Genomic DNA, 21,229 nt, shown 5'->3' with positions numbered 1-21,229 from the left:
CTAATTAAGAAGCATGGAACCTGTTTCGCTCACGAATATTCATCCCAAACAAAGCTGAATGAATATATATTGTGAGTGAAACAGGTGCCATGTCCTTTAATTTGCAAGTTTTTTTAATTGCTTGCATTCTTGTGAGATAATATTGGGCTTGAGTGGTACTGTAGCTCACCAATGGTTGAAGCTATCTGTACTAAATTTTCACATGCTTTATACCAATTTTTTACCTTCCAGAGCATCCACTGTACAAGTAGCCAGCAGCCAGTTTAGATAGTTTTTAAACTGAGGTTGACTGTATCAGGTAAGCTTTAATAGGTTGGGAGGTGGAGGCCCATAAGGAAGGCAAAAGGCTGTTCAGAAATTAAAGAGGAAGGTGTAGGGATGAATTAGGCCAAGTTATGGGCCACTCAGGTCTCAAAACTGGCTTAAGGTTACGGAATAGTTTAAAATGCATGGGTGGAACAAATTACAAAACCTGCTTTAAACCAAGCAGGGATAAATAATTTCAACAACTGTGTTGTGTTAGCAATACAACTAATTGTGCTTGTTTGTTTTTACTACAGAACAACGATTGTCCTTGGGTGTGTGGTCTACAATAGAGCGATGTTTTCTAAAAACGCGCCGCCAAAAACCAGACTAACAGATTACTGAATCCTTATAATTTCAACACAAGTGGCTAAACAATTAAAATATCTAGGTCCTGTGGAAGCGATTTTTTAAGTTACTGGTAGTATAGACGTTTTATTGAACTTTTAGTAGCTTTTTCGAGTGAAACAAGCTCTTTGAAGGCTTGTATCTGAATCACTGGGGAGAAACACGCCAAAAACGCTTCCACAGGACCTAATAAATTTAATATACAGTATCACTATGCCCCAGAAAAGCCAATAGAGCCTACAGCTTTTGCTGTATTTGGCGGCGGAAAAACATGGTGGTGACAGTTGGAGCTGAGCGATGTACGGGCTGGCTTACTTGTGTTACTACAACAAATTGTAATGTTCCACCTGCCTCAAACTACACTGTAGCTACATAAAAACATTCAATATGAAGAGCTTCACCTTCATTTAAAACTTTTCACGCTGCTAGACTGGTTTTATGGGCTTCTCAAAAAGTATCGATAGGCATTCAAAATTTTAAATGATCGCCCGTGACTATACCGTAACCTTAAATGAAAGGAAATTCATAGTACAGGTCTTTAGTTAATACCATGGAGCTGTACAGCCACACACAGTTATCCTCATGCTGACAATAGCTCCACACCACACATACGAATCGCCACTAAAGCAGCCAGTAAAAGTAGACCACTCAAGTCTAGCTGATTCTGATTGTAAAATGTGATAGTTTGTTCATGTAGCTTTGTGTTCTTGTTGAAAACTCGAACCAGCTGACATGGGAAATAAGACTGGTTTTCTCAGATCCAGTCACATAATACTGTATGCCACCACTCATTTGCCATGTCCAACTGGCTCACCACTCATAAATCATACTTGGCCTTAAGGATAAAAATAATGCAAGCTTAAAGTAATGGCCTTCAATAATCTTAAAACTCTGAGTGGTTAACTATGACAGTCTCCCCAGTAACATTTTAAATTGCTACAATCCAGCTAGTGTAAAAATTGCAGACTATAGGCTTAACATGTACGATACTTATTGAACATGTTATGTCATTAATTCTACCTGGTTGCAAACAAATAGAGTTAGTGGTTAATGCCACTGCTCCATTAATGATCTTTGTTGCACGGATTGTGATAATGTGTGGGCCATTTGACACATTTGTGTAATTGAAGCCTTCAAAACCTACACAAGAAATTAAAATATATAACAAACAAATTGGATAGTTTTATTGAAATTACTAACAAAAAATGGTTGTACTTACATGGCACAAAAGGCTCGCTGTCTAGCTGACATTCAAAGGTTGTATTTTCAGCAGATCGAATTGATACCAATGTTAAGTACTGATTTTGAGGTTTAATCCGAGCAGAAACCATGAAAATTCTTTCTGGACCAAGGAAAGCAGTTACTGGTACACCATTCACAGTTCCTTTCACAGTGACACTGTGTTCACCATGTGCAACACAAACAAATGTAAAGCCATCAAAGCCTACAATAGTTTAACAATAGAGTAGTACACATGTATAATATACATACTGTCTTATGAACTCACATGGTATAAATGGTCCATCATCCAGTTGACACTCAAAGTTTCCAGTAACTGAAATTCCTATTTTAATTGATGATCCGTGAACTGATGCAGTTGGACGGAAGTCAGGTGGTGTTGCTGAATAATAAACAAACAATAAGGGATAAGATCGCTTAACAACACAATAATTCATTTCTGGTTCACAGCACAGTAATTACAGAAAACGTAAAAGAACGTGGAAGTTGCACTTAAGTTGTAATTGTCTGTATTAAATTGTTTGATATTATTGACATCTCTCACACTTTTCTATGCTGTGCTCCACACTCTACTCGTGGTCAGAAATAGATTTATTCATTTATAATATAATCAAGAATCGAGTCTTTCAAAAACTCCTTTTGCCCATAACAACAATGAGGTTATGAATTATCTACCTGGTGAGGTGATTGAACCAGACAGTTCAGGAATAATATAATATTTTTAATCATGTACTTTAATACTCATGTATGCATGAATCTGTATGCATTATAACAACAGTAATATTTATATAGTGTAATAAAAATTACTTGTTAAAGGATTCCTAGCTTTAAAAAGTAGTGAAACAAGAGATGATGGTAGCTACGTATGAGAGAAAATCCCTACTTGGCATTATAGCAATGTGGTAAATCCTTAAACTGGTATGTTTTCATCATCTTTTCAAAGTAGAGATCAAAACTACGGATTTCCTTCATAGCTACCATCATCTCTTTTATTGCTGGAACCCTACTTGATTTTTAAAGTAATAATTTTATTACACTATTTCATCTCCAAAACAAATGCCAAAAAATTTAGTAATTACCATAGCCCTATCTGATTGGTGTTACCTGCTTTCAGTAACGCACTACAAATTTTGAATGCTAGAGTAACCAGACTCTTCCTCTTTATGTGAATGGGCAGGAACCACCAGACTAAAAGCCATATCCAGCCTGTGGGTTGTGCTTTGTTAAAATTTAAAAATCTATATCCAGTTGCCTGTAAGTTCTTTTTTTGTTTTTAAGGCTGTAGTTTATATTGGTCTATTTGATAAAATAATGTAATTTTCATCACTTACGATATTTCTATGATGGATTGTAGACACATTTTTTTTAAAGCAGATGTATCACTTTTTTTGTAGGGGGGAGTGGGGAACCTACGTACTAAACAGTACTACCATACACTTTGAGAAGCTAAACTCAAGCTATAATGTTGTATAGTAACAAGCAGCTCCTATCAATGATATAGCTACACTCTTTTAGACACAATCTTGATGACACAGTACACTTGTCATGATTCAAACCTGGTTCAGTGTATTTGTATCCAGCTACAACAGCAGTTGCTATTTCCCTTAGTAAAGGAAACACTGCTTTAGTCAAATTTTCAGCCATCTGCTGGTTAGGATTCTTCAGCAATTCTTTAATATTAGAAATATCCTCTTGTGTTGCAGACAAGAACTATATCAGACCAATTAATATTAATATAGTGTATTGTACAGTTGAATACATGTAACAGAGTAGGAAACAACTAATTGAAATTCACACCAGAATGGTGCTATTTAATGTACGTATATCATATGTGTAACCCATGCACTATGTAAGGTATAACATATCCTTCTGAAACAATATGCAATATGTATACTTAATAGCTGATGGTAAGAGAAAAGTTTTTTTTTTTTTTAATATTGACAATGTGAACAAAACTTCCCCTTCCTCAATACAATTCATCAAAATGGCATTATTTAAAGGCATGCAAATTTTAGTGAATCATTGAAAGCTAAAGCTGTACCATCATCCCTGAATTGTCAACAGAAAAGCTTCCCGAAAACATTTGCTATATGCTTTAGAGTTGCCATACCAACAAGTCAATCACAGCATTGTAAATTTCTTTGTAGACATGCAAAAGTTCCATAATGTGCAAAAGTCAAAATAAGAACAGAAAAAAACTGGTATCAAGACACACGGTAGTGTGTCGTGCGGCCCAAGAAGCCGGCGCGTAACACCCGTGAGTATATTGACAGGAAGAAAGAAAACGCAATTTTCGCACCTCCGTAGCTCTGTGCTTCCTTGATGAAACAAGACGATTTTTGCTGCGGACATGCCCTCCAACTGCAGCACTCCACATTCCAAATTTGAGCGAAATCACTTCGCGCGTTCCCGAGATATGCGACTTCAAAAATTGGCTCAGTTTCTTCGTTTTTTTTTTCTTCTTATTTTTCTTTTTCTTGCCGCACACTTACAAAAACTGCTATAAAACTCGAATGCCATATCCGATTGCCTTGAAATTTGGCACACAGAAGGGGGATATAAAGGCGCATCTCGGTACCAACTTTGGCTGGAATACCATAAACAGACAAAGAGGTATGAGCGATTATTCACGAAAAATAACACCAATATGTTGTCACGCCTACAGGGTAAACCGCGTATGGGAAGAAGCTGAAAATCGGTGGGTGAATAGGTTAACTATTGAACCTCAAACCTTTTGTGGTTTGAAAGAAATCGAGCTAACAAACAGGAAGATACAACGAAAAAACCAACAGTGTGTAACAATTACGCAATCGAGATTAGCTAATAAAAAAAACGACTGCTTGCCACGCCTACCAGATAAACCGCTTGGGGTAATGCTTTGAAAATTGTTGTACAGATGGAGTAATCATCTTAGAAAGGCTCATCAATGGTGTAGAAGAATCAGACTTAAAGCCACGGAGTTATAACACGAAATCCAACTTGGTGAAGCAAGTGCGAGATCGAGATACTCTAATAGAGCAGTCATCCTAATAGAGCAGTCACCCTGAAGAGAATTCAAGAGATCAGCTAGAAACAAGAAACCTGCATAGAGATCAGCTACACACAAGTCACCCTGTAGAGAGATCAGCTAGAAAAAGTTACCTTGTAGGGAGTTCATGTAACTATGGAAAGGGATAGTTCAGCTAGAAAAAATCACCTTGTAGAGTTCAGCTACAAAGAAACCACCATGTAGAGAGTTCAGCTACAAACAAATCGTCCTGTGGAGAGATCAATAGAAGAAGTTACCTTGCAGAGAGTTCAGCTACAAAGAAACCATCATGTAGAGAGTTCAGCTACAAACAAATCTCCCTGTAGAGAGATCAGCTAGAAGAAGTTACCTTGTAGAGAGTTCAGCTTTCAAACAAATCACCCTGTAGAAAGATCAGCTAGAAGAGGTCACCTTGTAGAGAGTTCAGTTACAAAGAAACCACCATGTAGAGAGCTCAGCTACAAACTAGAGACTTTGTAGAGACATCAGCTAGAAGAAGTTACTTTGTAGAGAGTTCAGCTACAAAGAAACCGTAAAGAGCTCAGCTGCAAACAAATCACCTGTACAGAATTCAGCTACAAACAAATCACCCTGTAGAGAGATCAGCTAGAAGAAGTTACCTTGTAGATAGTTCAGCTACAAACAAATCTCCCTGTAGAGAGATCAGCTAGAAGAAATTATCTTGTAGAGAGTTCAGCTACAAAGAAACCATCATGTAGAGAGTTCAGCTGCAAAGAAATTACCACTGCCCAAATTTCAAGGCAATAGCTCTTTCCAATCTGAAGTTATCAATTGTCAAAGTTGGCAAATTGGATGTGTGGAAGGCCCCTTTTCGCAAATCCGGTCACATATGTATTATATGTGACCGGATTTACGAAAAAGGGTCTTCCACACACATCCAATTCTATGAACTTGAATGACCATACCTTTGTGCTCAAAGAAGATACTAACCTGAAATTTTGTTCATGTATTAACCTATGTTGTTACTCATCACTGTCCAAATCTCAAGGCAATACTATTTTTCTATCAGACATTATGAACTGCCAAAGTTCGTAAATTGGATGTTTGTGGAAGACCCCTTTTTGCAAATCCGGTCACATATATATAATTTGTACATTTACTGATAAAATATTTAAAGTACATCTACTTCATCTTTTCTTCTTCCTGTAGTAAAGAAAAAAACATAGGTTAAAAAGTCCCAAAGCTGGCCATAGGCTGGCTTTGGGGTATACAAATACAAAAAGAAATGAAATCTAATCCAAAACAGCCAAGCTGTAAAAAAAGTGTGCGACCCTCAGAAAGGCTATGGTGAAAAAAGATGTGAAATCCAAGGTGGCGGCCAAGAAATGGCTGTGATGGTAGGTTAATGGTAAAAATTTTAATAATGACAATTCAGGTAAATTTTGTGAAGCGGCACAAAAATTCACCTGAATTGTCGTTATTAAAATTTTTACCATTAACCTACCATCACAGCCATTTCTTGGCCGCCACCTTGGATTTCACATCTTTTTTCACCATAGCCTTTCTGAGGGCCGCACACTTTTTTACAGCTTGGCTGTTTTGGATTAGATTATATATACACTAGCATTGGTACCTGCCCTATGTGCAAGACCATTTCACATTCCACAATAACCACAATAATGCATTTGAAATGATTGCCATGTCCTAAAGTAGCATGCCAGCATGGTGATGTATTTTGCATAAACCTTATTCCACTATCATGCAAGCCTAATAGTTAAACTGATGTGAACATGCTGGTTAACTAAACAGCATAACTGCATGCAAGATAATTATATGCAAATTATGTGGTGCTGTCCTATCATGCAGGCACTGTAATAGTGTGGTCAACAAAGAGTGTATAAAGCAGTATCATATTATTTGTTATAGCCAGTTGCAAATTGTAAGCAAAGGTTTGAGCAAAATAAGTTAACACACAGGTACACACTTCCTAACTAATTGTTTAGGCAAGTAGTTATAACATCACGAAGAATTGGAGGTACAAAGAGAAGGCACTTACTCTAATAGAACACACGGGACAAACACTCAGATAAACAAACATGCACCCAGTAGGCTTGCTCATGCCTGCCCTATACCTATCAAATGTACTACTGTATACTTTTCCAACAGTTTGTATGCTGTGAAGCAATACCAGGATGCTATGAAATTATTATGAGAAAAGAGTTAGAAAAAGTATATGCACAGAAACTGTATATGGAAAACAAAAAAAAGTTTTGTCACTGGTGGGATTCAAACCCTCCCATAGCTCAATAGAGAGATCAAAACAGCAGTCACAGTAACACATGTATACCTATATGCTACAACAAAAGTTAACAAAAATTTAGTTAGCAACAATATTTCTACTGCAGCGTAATTGTTTAATATGAAAAGCACATACTTATTCACAAAACATAAAAATTGATGTGTTTTAATGTCAAGCATAATAGTCTGACATACTGTGGCATACAACTAGTAACATAATAGGTTACTGCCCCAGCTATGTTTTGCTTACAAGTTGGAAGTCTACTCCATCATATTCGGAACAACCAACACTAGAACCAGGTGATCCTGGTGATCCAGGAATGCCTGCCGATCCCGGTAACCCTCTATCTCCTTGACTACCTCTTTTTCCTTCTCTACCATTTATTCCATCATCTCCTGGTGAACCTGGCATGCCAGCAAATCCTCGAGGACCAGGAAGACCCTTGTTTCCTTTAGGTCCCACTGGACCAGAAAGCCCTACTAATCCAGGACCACCTCTGTCACCTCTAGAACCCTTTTCACCATTAGGACATCCTGGTGGACATCGCACAGCTATAGTATAAAATTAACATAATAAAGTGAGCTTGTGGTCAATTAACATTCACATTAGCACCAACACAACAAAGATATTCCAATCTCTCCATGAGCAGCATAATAATAATTATTATGGTGTATAAGCTTAATGGATTTGATTCTTAATTAAGACTTGATACATGTATATAACATACGTATTCCCTATAATTATCATACAGTACAATAGTACTGTATATTAGTGATATCATGAACCATTTCACAAAAACAATATTGACCGGAGAACAGCCTCACAATACCTTCATGGTGCCTTGGCAGTATTGGCTAGGTAGAGTCAAGTCCAAAAGCATCTCCTAAATGGTTCTGACAGGTTGCTACGGAATTTAAAAAATGTTCAGTGGAATTTTCTGCTGACAAACTATTGCCTTCAGATAAATGACACTCAATAATGGCTAGGCTACAAGCTTAGTGTTTAAATTGATAGATATCGCTTCAGCCGGACTGGTGCTTTTAGGCATACCACAGTACACACAATACACAAATTATGGACTAACTCTGTCCTCCTTTGTGTCCTAGTATTGATTTGTGGTAGTATGCGCATGGCTTCCCAGTGAATTGTCCATGGTGACTGGACCAAAACCAAAACCATGGATCAGTGGTGTAGCCAAGGGGGGGCAAGGGGAGGCATTTTCCCCCCGTCACTAAGTGATGCTTTTAAAACTTCTGTCACAAGCTTTCCAGTAATGCACATGTCAATTTCATGCCCCACCCCCAATACAGGGGATTTGACAAATCGTGGTGTCAAATTCCCCACTACTGGGGCAAAATCGGCTGTCAAATCCCCACTATGTCCCCACCCCCATAGTAGGGGATTTGACAACACCTCAAGGATGACTAAGCGAATATTTCATGCATGCGACTAGTAATAAACCTACCCTGTAGCTAGTAAAATTATAGCAAGTGCAACTTTATTGTTTAGAAATGCAACTACCGAAAATCGGTCAGTGAATTGGACAACTGTCAATTGCCCTAGGGGTGGGGACAAGAAGCAATGTCAAATCCCTACCTGGGGTGTGGGGACGCCCGGGGGTGGGGCATGAAATTGACAAGTGCATAACTGACACGCATCCTAAATTACTGTTTGTGTGCTACTACACGAGTGCACACAACATTCAACTCGTTTGTGAATGGTGATAGTAATACGATGATTTCTTGCACGTTACAAGCAATTAATAAAACGATGTGCTAACAATAAGGTATGCTCAAATCTCCAGGGGTTCCCCCGTGTAGACACTATGCCTTCACCAAACATTAGACACAATTCTATATTTAGCCTACAGTACTCACGTGATGGTGCATTTTTTGAATCTAGACAGATGACCCACTCAAAGTGACTTCGCAAGAGTCGCAACTTAGAAGTGACAAGTGATATGCAATGATGATAAAGTGTTAAATGGACCAACTTTATTTTCCCGAGCCGAGTTAATCACACTGGATCTTCGTACAGTGTAGTGGCATGCCAGTTTAATTTTTTTTCACTTTGTGAGTCAGTCAGATGATCCGTCACAAGCTTACAAATTCTACTAACAGGAAAGGTATAGAGTTGGGATTTCGTACCAATACATGGCGTTTGAATTTCGCCGGCTGAAGTCAGTGAGCTCGTCATACTGTGCCAGTGTGCTAGGGCTGCAGCATAGACTGTGGCTGACGTAAGTATACACATTGTATTTGTACTAAAATATTCACAATACAGTTCTACTGGATTGTGGACGAATTTGTTGGAGTACAGTTGTGGCACGTCTGATGATGCTCGACGAAAATATTTCCATTGATAAGTGATAACTGGTAGCAATCAGTAATGAAGTAGTTATATGTAGCTAGTTACATAAGCTGTAATAATACAACACCGTACGTTGGCTAACTCATCATTGGGTCATTAGCCTTTTGTGCAATTATGAACAATGTCGAGTGTTTTGTGGGGGGTGCCTGCCCCCCCACCACCGTCTGGCTAGCTACACCCCTGGCATGGATGTCAGCTTTGACATCATCTTGTCAGTTAGCTGATCAGGAGAAAGTACTTTTCTACTGAGAGGTTGAAGAGGTGGCTTGATAGCAAAATCATTACAAACAGTTGAAAGCAACTCAACTGTAATGTCACACAGGTCATTATTATATCGAACAATCGATAGACTCGAACCGATTCACCAATTTCTTATTTTAATACAACAATAAAAGGCCACGCACACTCTCATGTAACATTAATTAGAACCTCAACAAAACTTGTCTAACTCGTTTTTTATCATGTGTTCTGTTAGCTTATGTCATCAGTGACGTCATCATGTCTCATAACTCTCGCTGTTTGCGACAATTATGATGAACAAGTTGATGTTGTGCTACTTCTAAAAACCAGACGCCATGCAGCTAGCTAAATCATCTGGAATTAACCATAGATAGTATGAATTAACCAACTATGTATTACCATTTTACAATAGGGTAGTTTTAGGTTGTGCAATAATATTATTAGTTAATTATCATGTTTCATAATTCATGAAATTTCCATAATTCATTCAATTACATTGCTATGCACTGCTAAGAAAGCACTTGTTAAGCACAGAAGCAGGGCTGGAGCAGTGAAATTCAAAGTGGTCAGGCATTTTTGAAAGGGTAGTATTGTTAAGGAGTGCACGTGTAGTATGCAAAGCATACTGTGCAAATTACTTCGCATTTTTCCATCTAGGGGGGTCTGGGGGTATGCCCCCCTAAGGATATTTTTGAAAATTAGATGCTCTAATATGCAATTCACTTCATTTTACACTGCAATTTTACTATAATAGTAAACCATCAAACGCTTGCAAAATAACATACATGTGCATTCCTACACTAACATTAGCTGATATTTTCCTCAAGATATGAAGTGCCATAGCTAATACGAATCATTTCATCCTGTACTTGATGACAGGTATATATCAAGACACACGGTAGTGTGTCATGCGGCCCAAGAAGCTGGCGCGCCACACCATGGTACATTAACAGGAAGAAAGTAAATGCGATTTTCACACCTTTGTAGCTCCGTGATCCCTTATCCGTTTGAAACCAAATTTGCTACAGAAGTGTCGGCGTGGTAGGGGAGTTCACATTTCAAATTTAAAGAAAATTGCTCTAGCCATTTCCGAGATATGAGCGACCAAAGTTTGGGTTTTTTTTCTTGGTTTTTTTCTTTTTTTTCTACTTCTTTTCGCACACTTCGCAAAATAATCCGCCATAAAACATGAATACGTGCTCCAATCAGGCTGAAATGTGGCACACGTAAAGGGCTCAGGCGAATCTCAGTACCAAGTTTGGTAGGAATCCGATGAACATTCACAGAGTTTATATGACCGATTATGTGCGTAAAATGAGGTCGAAGGTCTGTCACACCCACAGGGTAAACCCCTTGAAGGAATGAGCTGAAAACTGCTATGTAGATGGAGTAACTATTGTAGGAGTGCCTTTTTGTGGTTTGAAAGGAATCCAGTTAAAGGCCATCGAGATATGACACAAAACCCAACCTGTGTCACAATTACGCGATCGATTTTTATGAATAAAACATTATAAGTTTTCACGCCTAGCTACCAGGCAAACCGCTTAGAGCAATGAGCTGAAAATCGGTGTATAACTGGAATAATTATTATAGAAAGTCCTTACGGTAGTACAGAAGAATCGAATTACAAACCACTGAGTTATGATTCCAAAGCCAACTACGTGTAGCAAATGCGAGATCGAGATACTCTAATAGAACAGTCATCGTAATAGAGCATTCAGCTATGTTTATAACTTAGTCCATTATAGAATTATATTACATTGCAAGTTATTCTGTAGGGAGTTCAGCTGCAAACAGTTAATCTATAGACAATTCAGCTACAAGCAAGTTACCGTGCAGAGAGTTCAGCTACAAATATGTCGTTGTAGAGATTCAGAACATTATAAGTCACACTGAAGAGAGTTCAGCTATAAACAAGTCACCCTGTAGAGAGTTCAGCTACAACAAGTCACTCTGTAGAGAATTTAGCTACAAACAAGTAACTGTGTAGAGAGTTCAGCTACAAAAAAGCTACCCGGTAGAGAGTTCATCTAGATCAGCTACAAACAAGTTACTTTATACAATGTTCAGCTACAAGTAAGTCACTCTGTAGAGAGTTCAGCTACAAAAAAGTCACTCTGTAGTACAAACAAGCCACCGTGTAGCTGGAGAGTTCAGCAACAAATCAAAAAAAAGCCACCCTGTAAAGAGTTCAGCTATACAAACATGTTATAACTCTATAGAGAGATCAGCTAGAAACAAGTCATTTTGTAGAGAGATCAGCTAGAAGGATCACCTTGTAGAGAGTTCAGCTACAAACAAATCACCTTGCAGATAGTTCAGCTGCAAGCAATTCACCTTATAGAGAGATCAGCTAGAAAAGTCATCCTGTAGAGAGATCAGCTAGAAGGATCACCTTATAGAGAGTTCAGCTACAAACAAATCACCCCGTGGATAGTTCAGCTACAAACACATCACCCTGTAGAGAGATCAGCTAGAAGAAATTACCTTGTAGGGAGTTCAGCTACAAAGAAACCATCAAATAAAGAGTTCAGCTGCAAACAAATCAGTACCCAGTAGAGAGTTCAACTACAAACAGATCACCATGTAGAGAGATCAGCTAAAAGAAGGCACCTTGTAGAGAATTCAGCTACAAAGAAACCACCATGTAGAGAGTTCAGCTGCAAACAAATCATCTGTAGAAAGTTCAGCCAGAAACAAGTTCACCCTGTAGAGAGATCAGCTAGAAACAAGTCACCCTGTAGAGAGATCAGCTACAAAGAAACCATCCTGTGGAGAGATCAATTACAAACAGATAACTTATAGAGAGTTCAGCTAGAAACAAGTCACTGTGTAGAGGGATCAGCTAGAAACAAATCATCCAGAGGTCAGCTAGAAACAAGTCACCCTGTAGAGAGATCAGCTAGAAACAAGTCACCTTGTAGAGAGTTCAGCTACTAACAAGTTACCCTATAGAGAGATCAGCTAGAAACAAATCATCTTGTAGAGAGTTCAGCTACAAACAAATCACCCTGTAGAGAGTTCAGCTATGAAAAGATCACTGTGTAGATAGTTCAGCTATAAGAAGTCACCTTGCAGAGAGGTCAGCTACAAAGAACCACCATGTAGAGAGTTCAGCTGCAAACAAACCACCCTGTAGAGAATTCAGCTACAAGTAAATTGCCCAGTAGAAAGATCAGCTAGAAGAAGTTACCTTGTAGAGAATTCAGCTACAAAGAAACCATCATGTAGAGAGTTCAGCTTCGAACAAGTCACCCTGTAGAAAGATCAGCTAGAAGAAGTTACCTTGTAGAGAATTCAACTACAGAGAAACCATCAAGTTGAAAGTTTAGCTACAAACAAGTCACCCTGTAGAGAGATCAGCTAGAAAAAGTTACCTTGTAGAGAGGTCAGCTACAAAGAAAGCATCATGTAGAGAATTCAGCTACAAACAAATTACCCTGTAGAGAAATCAGCTACAAACAAGTCACCCTGTAGAGTTATCAGCTGGATACAAGTTACCTTATAGAAATCAGCTACAAACAAATCACCCTATAGAAATATGTGTTGGAAACAAAATCATCTTTCATTGTAAATATACAAATATTTTTAAATATACAAAAAACTGTACACAACATTTCTTCCTTTGTTCCAATATTCCTGCAGAAAAGAAAAAAAACAAGTTAGAAGGAAGTACCAAAGCCAGTTAATGGCTGGCTTTGTGGCTTGCAATACAAAAAGAAGTGATATCTAAACCAAAACAGCCAAGCTGTAAAAAAAGAGTGCGGCCCCCAAAAAGGCCAGGATGAAAAAAGATGTGAAATCCAAGGTGGCGGCCAAGAAATGGCTGTGATAGTAGGTTAATGGCAAAAATTTTAATTACGACGATTCAGGTGAATTTGGTGCCGAATCCTATTGGAGGAGGCAACGCAAATTCATCTGAATTGTCGTAATTAAAATTTTTGCCATTAACCTACCATCACAGCCATTTCTTGGCCACCACCTTGGATTTCACATCTTTTTTTATCCTGGCCTTTTTGGGGGCCGCACTCTTTTTTTACAGCTTGGCTGTTTTGGTTTAGATATATATATATATATATATATATATATTATAGTTATAACACGGTTACGAGGGATATGACAAAAATATATGCACGAGCGCCCGCAGGGCGCGAGTGCATATATTTTTGTCATATCCCGAGTATCCGGGTTATAACTGTTATGTACTACTTTCATTGTCATGTCTACTGCTCCCGGTAGTAATACAGTCGTAAGTAAAACATTGATTGTTAAAGACAACGTTGGATTGTTACCTGAAGATGAACTAGCAAGCCATTATTGTTTACAAGTGCCTGGCTGGTGTCCCTGTGTTAACTGCCGCGACGTTTCACCACCAAGCGTTCTCTGCTGGCTAAAGACGATTTGTGCGACATGAATCATGAGTCATACCGCCTGATGTTGAAGCGAAAGGCAAGTGCTACAACTAGTGCTGTGAACACTGTTGGAGAATGTACAAAGGCTGCTAAGCAGCAAGCCCAGGAAGTCCAAGCGCGTGATACACCCCGATACGCACTCCGGCGCTGCCTTGGATCACCCCAAGGATCAACCAGGCAAGAGGTTTCAATTTGACTGCCACAGCGATGATTTACAGATGACCAGTAATTTAGTGAAAATGGTAGTGGCACAGAATTGGTGGCATATGGTTCTTCTACCACAGCTGTAAGTCATAGAAGTTCATTGATTAGCCAAGATCAGTTTGTTACAAAGCAACACTTGCCACCCCCTGCTCCAACATTTATCTTTAACAGTTGCAACTTTTCAAGCTGTCCAATATCTTTTTCTGGTTCATATCAAGACAATACAGATGACATTGATGAGCTTTTAAAAGACATATCAGTTGATCAGCTGTTTGACCCATAAAGGACATTATAGAGACAGTGAGAGACTCTCTATATGATTATATCTATGTGATTATATACAAAGTTTAAATGTACAATTATTGCTTAATAATCAATCAAAATATTTCAAAGTCTAATACAACTATAATTGCCATAGAAACAGGCCTCTTATAAGTATCACCTCCTGGGTTGAACAAGTTGCATAATGTTGTTTACTGGACTTTATGGAATGTAAATGTTGAGAGTTTGTTGACTGTTGAGACCTGCACATGGAATGCTGTGGGACACCACAGAGTGTGGTATATCAGTTATATACCACAGTTTGCTGTGGTATATCATTTATATACAACAGTCTGAGCCTTTGATCTGAGGTGTGAAAGTGGTACATATATATATATATATACTTATCTGTGCACTGCTCCAAATGCTCATTACGTTGGGATCGTCTATTCCACTGAGCTTCATGAGTTATATAAAATTACCTGATCATTTCTATCTCCACGCAGGGAAATATACTCTGTCTTGATAAAAATTGAACTTTCTGGAATAGCAACCTTCAATACATGAGAACGATCCTGAAGTTTGTCTTTAGCATGACTGCTTGAATAAAGTTCACCAATATCACGGGTCATTTTGGGAAGTATTTCTATCTCCTCAACTGCTATTTTGTGGACCGATATAGTAGTAAACCCACCTTTCTCACCAGATGCATGCATCCTTCCAGTAGCAGTACCCTCGCATTACAAACGCTTCGTCGATGGCTTTATCTTCCCAGTTTCAGTGCAGTAACACAAAGAAAACAGAACACTTTGTCACCAGATCTATCATAGTGAAGCGGCCATCTCCATTTATCAAACCACTTTGGCAGGAATGCTCTGTTGGTTACAGCAGTCGTGCCATAGCTTCTCTTGGGGAAAGAAATACTCTTTGGCTGGTTAGGATTATCAGCTATGTCTGGTATGGAGCTCATATTTATCGGTCTAAAAATTGCCATTTCTTTTGTAACCATAATTATTCTAATTATTCAAATGAAGATATCATGAGATACACTTGCCAGGTCACGAAAGTTTCTGTCTCCAAGTGCAGCCAGCCATAAAGAAATTAAATACGTTGTCGATGTAAGTAGTTGTTTACCTTAAGTAGCAGTCTATATATATTTCATTGATGCCAGTTGTGACTCAAATTATAGATATTAGATTTGATTGTGGGATATGGATGCTCAAAAAGAAGTTTAATACAGGTTTCATTTTGCTTTTGCTTCTCGCGTAAAAGCTGCTTTTACCATTATTTGATGATTGTGCTCACATGGGTTCATATGGACAAACAGAGATAGGTACATAGGTACATACACACACCTTTACGAAAACAATTTCAGTAAGCCAGGCACGCACCCACAGCCGGCCTTTGGCCAGTTGTGGGTGCGCGCCTGGTTTAAACAAAAGTCAAACCAGCAAGTCGACATACTATTGCATGATCAGTAGTGAAAGTTGTGTCACACACACAGTGACTAGGAGTACTTAGCAAAGTACATCTGTAGCGCAAGTGGAGCGCATCCCAAAACTCTTGCTTGTTAAGATGGAAACCCTAATCCTGTAATAGTAAAGTAAAAAGCTGAAAAGAGGCCCCAGGTTTACTATTCAAGTCAACAGCTCTTAGGAAGAAGCTGTAGCCTGTTCACATCCCCCAATGGTTGAAAAAGATAACCAGTTTTAGGGATACTTCTCCACAGGTAAACCCAGCTCCCAATCATTCCATGAGTAAAAGTGCAATATGCAGCATGTGGCCGATTACTAGCAACCCTTGCCAAGGCAGAAACCTCAGTAGTCCAAGATACGTACTACCTTTACAGCCACGTACACTTCAGCAAGCTCTCTTGTCTCCAGAGCTGCACCACAGTGATCTGTTTGTTGGAATCAGCTAAGATGTCCTGTGCTGTAGATAGATGTTCTGGCTTCACGATTAAGACTGTCTTAGTACATTTGTAACATAACCATAATCTGGCCCAACTGAAGAAAGATGCTGCCATCATGACAACAGTTTTGGAAGTGATCCAATAGCAGTTGCACTGTCTGTAAACTAAACCTCAGGGACATCAGGCACCATTGTGTGGAGATGCCTACAGGTAAAACATATATTGCCATTGTTAGGGATCACCCTGGGTTGCACCTTCAGTTGAAGGAATTTCCCCTTCACTCGCAACAAACAGATGAACAGGCACGCCATGTAAGTACTGTACAGGATGGTAGAAAAAGATGGACAAAAAGCTCTATGATAATTATTGCGACATCCAGCTTGGTGATTTGCACAGTTAAAAGTGTTTGAAGCATCAACAAGGAGAGCAGCTTCATTGCACAATCATTATCTTCATGGCATGAACAGCTGCCTCAGAACCAGCAGCATGGCCAGCACATGTCTGCAGAAGCCCAGCAGCAGACACAATATCCTCACCAATTATAAACAGTATGGCTTTGCTACAATCTACTGGGGTACATCTACAATACCAATGGTATGCACACTAGCGCACTTGTACAAGGGAATCAATTTAGAGGCGATAAAGACTGCAGGAGTTTTTTTTACCTGAGATATACTGTACAAGGATGATGTGAATCTAGCAGAGGCTACTTATCAGAAAGTTAGTCTAACCAATACAGGAAGGCAGCTCATTATTCATTACAGTGAATATACACTTACATGTACGTGATTGCTTTAGCTGAATGCTCTATTAGAGTATTTTGCTTTTAAAATCATTTTCCAAACTTACTGAGAAGTGAAAGGGTTATTAATTAAAGTTCCTTCTCCAGACATCAGAATTAGTCTTCATCCCACCTATCCTTCCTTCTATGCCTAGCTATATAAGTAAACTCATTTATGACCAAATTTAGGTGGTGAGATATAGCAATGTGGGTAGGGGAACTGAAACATAAAATTAACAGTAACTGACCTTATCACCTGTATTTTCCGTAGTAATTGCAGAGGAACTTCTCCTACTGTTCTTCATTTGTATTATCGTGTAATGGGTAGAACATAGCTGATGGAGCCAGGAAAGTTACATGAAGGACCTGGAAAAGAGTCATACTGACAATGCAGCACGGAACCGGGAAAGTTACATGAAGAACCAGGAGAAGAATCATGCAGACAGTTCTGCATGATCAAAAGTAAATTATGAAAAGGACATCAAAGCGAGTTGAACTATTCAAAGACAAAGGCATCGTGCAATTTAGCTAGCAAATTGGCATAAAAAGTGAGCAAACTTACTATTAAAAATAAATTTAAAAGGAAGTAGAGATTGATAGAGTTATAATGTTATAAAATGCAAGGAAGAAAGCTAAAAAAATGTTACAGCTGAAGAATGATCCACACAACAAAAAAGTAAGGAAACAAGATTACATGGCTACTTGCTAAAATGAGACACATTTTGATGCCTACTTTTGGCTAATTTGATATACCTATATATAGTCCCATTTTAAGATGTTAGCCAAAAGTAGGCAATAAAATGTGTCTCATTTTAGCAAGTATCCATCTAAACTTGTTGGACTTGTTTCCTAACTTTTTGTTGCGTGGATCATTCTCATTTCAGCTTAACATTTTTGAGCTTGTTTCCTTACTTTTATAGCGTGTGTAGCTACAACAATATCTGCTTGCTATTTAAATTTTTTTTACTACGGGCATTTGTGGCAGATCTATGATGAATATACTTGCCAAAATTTCAACTAAGGTAGTCACGATCAGGAGAAAATTCCAATAGTCTATATATACTAGAATAATTGTGACCGGATTTGCGAAAACCCAACTTAATGGTGCAAGATACCAATTTACCATAGTAAATTTAAGTTACAGAACAGGCACTATGGGAGGGCATAAGGCAGACTTGTGCAAGCTGGCCTACCTGGAATGTACTAATGAAGCATTGCACCACCTCTCTGCATGTCATGGGATAGCGGTTTCACACAACAAGTTGTAGCACTTGCCATTCAGCAACCTGTATTGGCACCCAGTGTTTTGATTTGAGTATTCAACAAGTAATCCTGTGATTCCCACCCACCCACCCAGCCCACCCATTTTAAACTCTTATCCTCTGTGCTTATCTACCAACCTGGCATCCCAGGATTGAGGGATGCAGTAACACTGCTTGATGAATAACCGTAATGCTGACGGGTGCAGCCATCTCTCAAATGCAGCTAATCAATTGAGGGATCACAGTGACACCCTAACCCCTTTGCTTGAGAGATTTTGCATGCCCCCTGGGCTTGCCCAATTTTTTCCCCAAATTAGCCAATAAGCTAAAGTGTTAGTGCTCTCTGGCTTGCCTGGGATGTTAACCTAAATTTACAGGATATAGGCTATTGATTGCAATGCATAAAATATTTGCATAAATGAAAAAAAATTCGTAATTTTTTAAAACGTTTTGTTCTTTATGAAGAAAGGATGTAATGATTAAAAAATTGGTATATGCCATCGTATTCACGTACTCAAGAGGAGTTCGAAAATCTTTATTCGTAGCAGTAGCCTAAAGGATATGGGAGTTATGGGCATTTGTTTACATCATGTCGAAGCAGTTGTACGTGATCGATTTTTCTTCACTGATTTTGTCTCTGCATGTAGTGAAGAAAGATGGTAGGAGAAAAACTCACCATGTAATGGACTCTCCTATTCATGGCAAACACGATAGTGTAAGTTGCAACTCTGTACTGCATTGTGTGTGTAAGTTACAGTCGTTTTTTGTAAGCGCCTGTAATTTATTTTCCCAATACTTGCTGTACAAATCAATCTTTCTGTTGCTGCTACTTTGTAGGGCTGTAACTCAAAAAGTTGTTGGCATACAAGGCTGAAACTTAGCCACAGCATGCACTCAGCTAAGTGGATTATAAATATTCAACAATAAAGAATTTGAAAAATGCAGCATTATGTCGGGTTTTCGCAGATCCGGTCACAATTATTATGCAATGGAGGATAACTTTACGATCAATACTTTCATTACTGAGATTCTGATATTTGAATTAATATGTGTCCAATGCTTGTTTTACCTATGATTCTACTCCTTGTATATGTGACCATACAGCAAGGACCCACCTAGTCCAAATAAGCATACTCTTTAGTGAAGTAGATTTTAGTGATTCAGAAATTACATGCATACTTTATATTGTATATATACCACTTCAGCATGGGCGTTAAAAGGCGCCGCTTGGTATTTAACTCACATATTTCCCAGGCAATTAATATCATGGGAAAGTGGTTTGCCAATGACTTTGATACCCAGTCAGTTCAAAGAATCGATGTGCTTTGACTTGTTATATTAAGCGACATAGAGCTTTGTATTGTGGGACTCATTTTTGTAGTGGTTGTATATTTGCTAAGATAGATTAGGTGGTTGTTACTAAAGGATAATGAAGGCACAAAATAGTTGTTTGGGCGATAGTGGATGCGTATTTCTACCCACCGCGTATCAGCCTTTGAACAGACTACAGAACAGCAAAGTCACTACTACTGCTACGTTGAAATAGGTTAGTAACTTACAGTCCTAAGTAATTAACTTAATATAATAACTTACTGACTGTCCCAATACCAAAGTTAGTTGGCTAAGCTTAGTACAAAAATGATAACAATATAAACTCCATCCCACAATCGCAAGTTTTCTAACATTGTGTGTTGAAGCATAGTAACGTATCAATGACGTTTTAACGTATGACTGATATTCTTATGGCTATTAGCCCATGCTATTTATACCACAATCGATCTTCAGATGCTACTGGGATGAGTTCTCAGTAGTTCTTTCTCAATTTCTTTATTTTCCTACTGTCTAGTGTTATAATGTAGCATTATCTCATTCAATAATTAATACTTATATACATGATTTTTGAATAAATTTGTTTGCTTCAATAAATTAATGAAGAATCCACTTTGTCAAGTTTGTATTTCTTATATTTGCACAATGGATTCTTTAAAATTACACATTGTATATAGCTACATTACCAATCACACTAAGCTTTTATTAGCTATAACATTGCTGATCACTGTAAAGTACTAATGACAATAGTTTTGCTCTGTATATAATTCAGTCATGTGCATTGAATATACTAATACTTTAAAAATGCAACTTTCTGTGCACCGTGCAAATGATAAATTAATTATACTGGATTATTGTTGTTGCAGAGTAGGTCACAATAAAAGATTTGAAAGCATAATAATATACGGTTTTGTCCATGTTAATGCAGTAACTACAGTAAACTCCACTGAAGTTTTATTCAAATTTAAAATGTGGTATTTGGCAGCACGGTGTAGACAAAAAACTTCAATTTTCCACACAAAATCTGCAATGTGCTTACATGTTCTGCATTGGTTATAGGTCTATACAACTGTATATATGTATTCAACATCGATCACTTGCATACCCACAGCATTATCAGATCCCTTGTCCAACATACAGACAGTATCATTTCCTGGAGGACCAGGTGGTCCACACACACCAGGATCACCTTTGTCTCCTCTATCACCAGCTGCTCCATCTTCTCCTGCATTAGATGTCACAAATTAATTTACACGTATTAATAATAAAACAGATACTTG

The 21,229-nt window shown here is 38.3% G+C and overlaps 1 protein-coding gene across 2 annotated transcripts in view; it reads right to left on the bottom strand.

The window, feature by feature from the left end:
• Positions 1 to 21,229, bottom strand: part of LOC136236119 (collagen alpha chain-like) — a 61,170-nt gene that overhangs the window by 13,265 nt on the left and 26,676 nt on the right. For both annotated transcript variants that reach the window (XM_066026229.1, XM_066026221.1), the window contains exons 11-16: positions 21,055 to 21,174; positions 7,428 to 7,729; positions 3,447 to 3,600; positions 2,159 to 2,272; positions 1,871 to 2,095; positions 1,672 to 1,791 (exon numbers count right to left, since the gene is read on the bottom strand). In XM_066026229.1, coding sequence (XP_065882301.1) covers positions 1,672 to 1,791; positions 1,871 to 2,095; positions 2,159 to 2,272; positions 3,447 to 3,600; positions 7,428 to 7,729; positions 21,055 to 21,174 — 1,035 coding nt within the window. The remainder of the gene's footprint in view (positions 1 to 1,671; positions 1,792 to 1,870; positions 2,096 to 2,158; positions 2,273 to 3,446; positions 3,601 to 7,427; positions 7,730 to 21,054; positions 21,175 to 21,229) is intronic.

Source organism: Dysidea avara, chromosome 1, assembly GCF_963678975.1.
Source record: "Dysidea avara chromosome 1, odDysAvar1.4, whole genome shotgun sequence".
NCBI lineage: Eukaryota > Metazoa > Porifera > Demospongiae > Dictyoceratida > Dysideidae > Dysidea > Dysidea avara.
This window is presented reverse-complemented; position numbering and strand designations above follow the sequence as displayed.